Source organism: Sipha flava, unplaced genomic scaffold (genome assembly GCF_003268045.1).
Source record: "Sipha flava isolate LNK unplaced genomic scaffold, YSA_version1 117_pilon_pilon, whole genome shotgun sequence".
Taxonomy (NCBI): domain Eukaryota; kingdom Metazoa; phylum Arthropoda; class Insecta; order Hemiptera; family Aphididae; genus Sipha; species Sipha flava.
Window position 1 is genome coordinate 1,545,239 of NW_020271741.1, and position 6,847 is coordinate 1,552,085.

The window sequence follows — 6,847 nt, forward strand, 5'->3', positions numbered from 1 at the left end:
AATTTTTCCGCATCCGAAATACATTTTGTAAGTTTTATTCCATGCTGTTCAAAAATGTATTAAACTGTGTTGTTATGTACACTTCCCTGCTTAGTTAATTTTATACAGGTACCTATTTCATAATAACTTATTCTTAAATTTGATTTAAGTATTGATTTGATATTATAAAACCAATGATTAAAATAAATAGGGCACAACATTCTACTCGTACCTATAACAGTGGCGGCTCGTGATGTTCAAAGCGAATTATGTGTAATTTAGTTATTGTAATGTAAATGTCCATTTATAAAATGAAATATATTATCATACGTTTTTTGTCGTCTTCATTTTTTTTTCTTTTTTGTACAAATTATTTATTTTTTTATTTCTGCGCTATTTAATAAATCGCTTTATGCTCGAATTATGCGTATAGACATTTAGTATATTATATTTATTTATATATTACCCTTTTATGAATATATTTATATACATGGGCATGATCAAGGATGGGGGTTTAACTCTCCATGGACTCTATACAATTATAAATATTTTTTTTTTTATATATATATACATATTTTTATTTTTTATGAATGTGGACACGATTTTTCTTAGTAAAATTGATCCTATCAACAACATCAGAGGTGGTTTTCGATAGCAAATGTTGTATTAGTTCATTTTATACTTCTCAATCATTTTCCCAATAATTGCGGAAAACCTATGAAAAATTACAAAAAAACGACACTATTTACGGAATGTCGAAATGTAGATAAAAATTTGAATAAAAATTGCTTCACAAATTCAATTTTAGTAATTTTTTAGTTCTTTAGTTTCTAATTCTTCCATTTTTTTTTTCAATTGTTATTCTATTCCTTGAGCACTGACTTCGTAACGCCATATAAGTATCAATTTGTATATTTTTTAAAATATCTATAGAATTAAACGAACTATTTAATTTCCATGGAAAGATTCGTTATTGTTAGTCGTGCGTAATGTTGATGATAAATATTCTGACCATATTTCTGGTGGAAAGTCAGCGTCATTTTTTATATATGAATCTAATATATAGTCTACTACAGTAAGCTACTACTGTAAAATTTATCAAATAGAGAACCGGATATATTGTTTTGATACGAGTCATTATTACACCTGTACACCTAGACACGAACCGCTACTGACCTTTGGAAATAAAATCCTATATACACCATAGCATTTAAACAAAAAAGCTTGACAAACAATTTTTAAAGTATACTATATAATTTTTTTTGTAATTAAATTTTGATAATATATATTAATTAATGCAACTTAATTTATAGGCATTATTTTTGAGTCTTAGTAACAATTTTTGATAGGTATGAAATATTTTGAATTTCAAAATATGAAAAGAGTCCAGAGAAGTGGCACTACTAATCAAAAATTTAAAATGACATTAAAAAAACCAAATGTATATCTAATTTTTTTAAGTCAGACTTATTACTTCTAAAAGTACCACATTTATAAAAATGTATTTATTTTTTATTATTTACTATTACTAACTATTTAGTATTTACTGTATATTACATTTAATTAAACTGTGATATTATTATACATACAGAAATTTGTGATTTTTGAAGCATGAACAGTGGTATTTTAAACTTGAAATAAAAAAGTTTAGGCTGATCATTTTAACGAGCAAGTATGTAAATTTTTAATTTTTTCTTTACTACATGGATAATGTTAATTTTGTACTGCTAGGGGCCTCGAAAAATCGATTTACCCAGGGCATCCGAAAGTCTAAATCCGGTCCTGTATATATATATATTCAAGACCGTCGAGAGGGTGGGGCAGGCAGGGCTAGAGTTCCGGGACCCATCGTCTTAGCCTTTTTTACAATATTTTTATTGTACTAAAATATGTAAAAGTAGTATGTACATCTTGGTCAAACAAGTGCAGGTAAAGAGGACCTGGAACCGATCAGCCCCGGGGCCCTTAAAAGTTCTTGCCAGCCCTGTATATATAATACTTATATAATTTTTCTTATAGGTACAGATAAAAACCGTTAAGTAAAATAAGAACAAAACAAAAGTTCAGGCGATAACATTTAAAGTTACTTCGAAATGGATAACTAGAGTTGAACATTTTTATCTGTTGGTATAATCGTATTATTTGAAAACTTTTTATTCGTTCGAACGCCTATATTTCATGCGATCGGCCTTCGTGTAACGAAATTTTTATAATTCATGATATATACGATTACAGTTGCACATGTGAAATAATAAAACATCTATCTACGACCTACTTAAAATACAATAGAATTAGAAAACAAAATACTCGCATAGAATTACACGTGTGTTTTTGTGCATAAAATATATATTTTTAATAATATATTGTGTAAAAATATTTTTTATATTGTAATATGCTGTGTATAAATAATTGTTATCTCGAAATTAGAAAGCCAAATTCATATGATCGTTCAGATGGATATTTTTTAATTTATATACACATGAATAGGTATCGCACAATATATGATACGTTCATATATGTCGGTTTTGCATGGGAATATTAATTTATAAAATTAAAATTCGGATCACGCGCAATCTCTGCAAATACGAGAGACAAAATGAGAGAATTTAATTCAGTGTATATATATATGTAACGAAAAAGAGGTGGGAAATTCCAAAAAAACATTTCGGATTGGGATCAAACCCATGGTCTTGTATTGTACTGTATTGAATTTATCGTTATTTTCGTTACAGCATTCCACAATTTACCATCTTTTTTTTTTCTGATCACTCATATAGTATACAAATCGTTTTCATTATTTTACTGAATAACACATTCATTGCCGACAGATGATAATATTTATTTATTTTTACAGTAGGTGCTATTTATTCACAAAAATTATAATTTTAATTGGTGAACATAATTTATCAACATTAATAATCATACATATAAACAATAATATATTAAATATATTTGATCTATAACAATAGGTAATTAAATGTAATACGACCCAAACTGGCAAGCAGCATACAAGGCCTAATGATTTTGTTCATTAAGTAATCGGTGGAACTGCACATTCTTACCAGTAAGGCATAGCCGGCGGAAGGGCAAGACAGAAAGGGCAGAGCTTCGCCATTTTAGGGGCTTCACGACTTTCATTTAATTTAAAAATATTTAATCCTGGCTGGTACCGAATTGGTTCCCGAGCTTCAACTCCCGTGCCGAATTGTTTCCCATCTGAAAAAGGTATTTTATTAGGTATAGCCGAATTGATTCCCGTTTGAAAATGGTATTTTATTAAGTACAGCCGAATTGGTTCCCGTTTAATTACGCACATTTTCCTTCTCAGTTTTACAAGCTTAGGACTGTCAACTTTAAAGTAAGCTTAGTTAACAATGTGTGCTAAAAAAAAAAATGATAAAATATATACAATTTTAAATCGGAGTTGGAAGTCAACTAGTCATCACTTAGGTGTACGAAATACAAATAATAAATTATAATAAATACAATTTAAAACCACTGATTTGCCAATTTGATGCTAACTTTCTTTAAATATTCAATTCTCGTAATCTTCTTATTAATGTACTTAGTAGTGGCGTATATAGAAAATATTTTCGGGAGGGGCTACTATACATAGGATTAAATTACCACTGCTATCTAAGAATTACTAACAAGACACAGTAGGTACTTATCTACATTTCATTTGCAGAATGTCCCAAAACTATTTGACGTTGGACGCAAATTCTAAATAAGCATAAAACATCATTAAAATATAACATACGTTTAAAATAATTTTTAAGTTTTTTAAAACATTTCGGGGAGGCTGTAGCCCACTAGGCACCCCTCCCCCCTATATATGCCATTTGTACTCAGTTATACAATATTTCAAGTATTTGTTATTTCTTTACTGTTTGCTAGTAATTTGCTAGTCTCTAGTAATCTATAGTCTATTATATTATAATAATTGTTCACTGGTTCAATGTATAACATTCATATGTGCCGATCGCAAAAATCCATTCTCTGAGCTTACTTTTGGCCCTTTTAGAATTCTAATAAATACGTCGTTAAATAATGTGTGAATAATTATATCAGTCGTCTGACCAAGGTAAGGTTATATATGTAGTATATTTACGACAATTAGAAAAATAAACATTCATTAAATAATTAACATTTAAAATTAGCAATATTATAAAAACTTGAAAATATAAGTTTAAAAATTAACAAGATTATCAAAAATCTATAAATATGCATTATATTAAAAAATTGTTCTATTTAATCGGCAATAAGCCAAATCGTGGACATACTGAAAACCAATCAATTTGGACTTAAGGAAAAAACATGCAAATACATTTAAACTTTAGCCCTAACAATAATACATACAGATATTTAGGGAATGATGAAGTTCATAAGATCAATACCTCAAAATTAATCTTGATGTATTTATTCATTTAGGTCATAGTAGTTAGATTTAAGTAACATTTAAATTAACTGAATTTATCTAAATATAATTAGATATTACTGTTATAAATAAGTTATTTATTTATATAGAATCACATGTTATATTTTATCGATATATAATAATAGTTTCTTTTCTAACAATAAGGTACTACCATTTGATAAACATTATACTTTCTTTCCGTATTAAACAATAAAATTAATCATTTTACTAAGATATAGAACAAACTTAATAATAAAATATAAATAAGCTATTTTACATAAAAAAAAACAAATATGATTCACTTGAATATCAATAATCTTCAGCATTCTTTGGTGGGCGCATTTCAATATTTCTATGAATCGATTCCACTAACCATTGCATTCCTTCAGCAATACCATCACTGTAATATATTTCATTATATTTTAGTTTTATAAAAAACTGACTACATACATTTATTTATTTTAAATAAAAATAAATACCCAGTCAATGCCGATATAGGCATAACCATAAAATCTCTTCTTCCAATCAAATGAGCATTTTGATTGAATATAGGTTTTACTTCTCTAACACCCATACAATCTGGAATGTCCTGTTTGTTTGCCAATATTAAAAGCGGTATACCAGCTAGGTTCTCATTGAAAATCATTTTTTCTATTGATAATGGAATGTGAACAACATTACAACAAAATTATACAATACAATAATAAATAACATATATGTTATTATTATTTATTATTTATTTAAAACACATGCATACCAAAAGTTTTCCTTGATTCATCCATACGCTCTCGATCAGATGAGTCTACAATATATATAATGGCATGACATTCAGCATAGTACTAAAAAAATAAAAAGCATTGAAATAAAAATACCTGGATGTTCAACAATGTTTAAAAAATAATATTTACCTTATCCCAAAGCGATTGCAGTTCAGTCTGACCACCTAAATCCCAAAAGTTTAAGCTCACCCTGTTTATGTCAATATTGCCAATATTCAATCCGACAGTGGTTGTGATCTTACCTGGCATGATACCCTTGTAGTTCTTCTTGAACTTTGTCTTAGAACATTCCAAATACGTCTGGAAATGAGCGTTAGCATAAAATTGTAGCGTGTCACAAGTTACTCTATGGTGCCACAAAGTACAACGTACAAAGTTGTTCTCATATAATATATCAAATTCTTATTTAAACAATCAGCAGTTATATCATGTTCAGAAATTTAAATATAAAAAAATCTAGTTACAAGGTTGTTTTTGTGTATTATAATAAATTCTTAGTTTAGTAGTCTAGTATTATATGGCATATTACAACATTTATAAATCTTAAACCATGTATTACGATTTCAAAACTGATAGCCCATAGTATTAACACCGTCATTATAATAATTACCGTTTTGCCAGCATTGTCCAGGCCCAGTATGAGAACACAGAATTCATCTTTCTGCGTTAAATACTTATAAAATCCGTGGAGCAAAGTATACATCTTATCGTTTATTTCAATTCAGTCATGTTTACCGTTTTCGATTGCGTATTTTAACAACGCAATCTGTTCACTGCAATATCGTTTTAAGAATGGAAAAAAAAACAAATAGAAATTTGTTTTACCGCAGTTGGATGTGGGGAAAGAATTCTCAAACATTCAAATGTGACCAGTAACGTTGACGAACTGAATTTGTTTGAATTTCCGATTAAAGTTTGGCGACCATTATCTTATAATATCATGTCATCTTCTTATCATAATCATTTACTAATTGTTGTTTTTAAATTTTCATTTTGGTTATCTGTCGAAAATTCGTAACTAAAAGTAGGCATTTAATTACATTAAAAACCTTTATGTGGTACAACTCTAGAGCTGACTGCATGTTGTATAGAATATAATTGAATAAAAAGTAATGACCCTAACAGTTCTCATGCAATCGTAGTGCTATTATACAGATCAACGTAATATTTTTGTCTGTTAGGATTTTATTTATTATTTCAATATCATGGGCGCTTGCTGCAGTTGGTGTAAAGAAGACGATACGTATTCCGTAAGTAGAAGTCTACGATCATTACTCGTAGAAAATGGATGTTAATAATTTTTATTTGTACTAAAACATATAGGGTGTTGATCAAGAACGGACTCATTTGCTGATTGATCCGGCATGCAACAACACAAGCATTCAACGCGTACCCGAGGACTATCATTATGGATCATTACCTAAAGAATCTGAAGAGCAAGCTGGTTTGAACCGTATTCTAGAAGAAATATCTTCGTAAGTTTCTCAGGATTTTATTAAAACTTTAAGAGTAGGAGTAGTTATATTTATCAAAAAATTATTAGGTATTTTGATAATTGACTGTAAATCTTCTATTAATTTCAAAAAATTAACTACCACAACTTTTAACACATGTTATAAATAAGCTATATATATATATATATATATATATATATATATATATATATATATAT

The 6,847-nt window shown here is 28.3% G+C and overlaps 2 protein-coding genes across 3 annotated transcripts in view; one reads left to right on the top strand and one right to left on the bottom strand.

Moving 5' to 3' along the window:
• Window positions 1–2,913: 2,913 nt before the first annotated feature.
• On the bottom strand, window positions 2,914–6,094 carry LOC112693319 (ADP-ribosylation factor-related protein 1-like). 2 transcript variants are annotated; one of them, XM_025568312.1, is made up of 6 exons: window positions 5,786–6,094; window positions 5,305–5,475; window positions 5,154–5,235; window positions 4,876–5,047; window positions 4,699–4,796; window positions 2,914–3,195 (listed from the first exon to the last, which is right to left on the bottom strand). In XM_025568312.1, exons 1-5 carry the CDS (start codon window positions 5,876–5,878, stop codon window positions 4,706–4,708), a joined length of 609 nt encoding a protein of 202 aa, XP_025424097.1. In that variant the 5' UTR covers window positions 5,879–6,094; the 3' UTR covers window positions 2,914–3,195; window positions 4,699–4,705. The 2 variants fall into 2 exon arrangements, with proteins under 2 accessions (XP_025424097.1, XP_025424103.1); XM_025568318.1 differs by lacking the exon at window positions 2,914–3,195 and having other exon boundaries at window positions 4,571–4,796.
• Window positions 6,095–6,178: 84 nt separating this feature from the next.
• The window catches only part of LOC112693334, a 1,631-nt gene continuing 962 nt past the window's right edge, over window positions 6,179–6,847 (top strand). Inside the window, exons 1-2 of the mRNA XM_025568332.1 lie at window positions 6,179–6,425; window positions 6,499–6,650. Of these exons, the coding sequence (XP_025424117.1) occupies window positions 6,381–6,425; window positions 6,499–6,650 (197 nt within the window). The 5' untranslated portion in view covers window positions 6,179–6,380. The remainder of the gene's footprint in view (window positions 6,426–6,498; window positions 6,651–6,847) is intronic.

Excerpts from the sequence above, each read along its gene's own strand:
- LOC112693319 (XM_025568312.1), bottom strand. The coding sequence starts at position 5,878 with ATGTATACTTTGCTCCACGGATTTTATAAGTATTTAACGCAGAAAGAT. Across the intron at positions 5,476-5,785 it reads TGGACAATGCTGGCAAAACG|ACGTATTTGGAATGTTCTAA; the intron begins GTAATTATTATA and ends GCTCATTTCCAG. Across the intron at positions 4,797-4,875 it reads CCTATATCGGCATTGACTGG|TGATGGTATTGCTGAAGGAA; the intron begins GTATTTATTTTT and ends AATATATTACAG.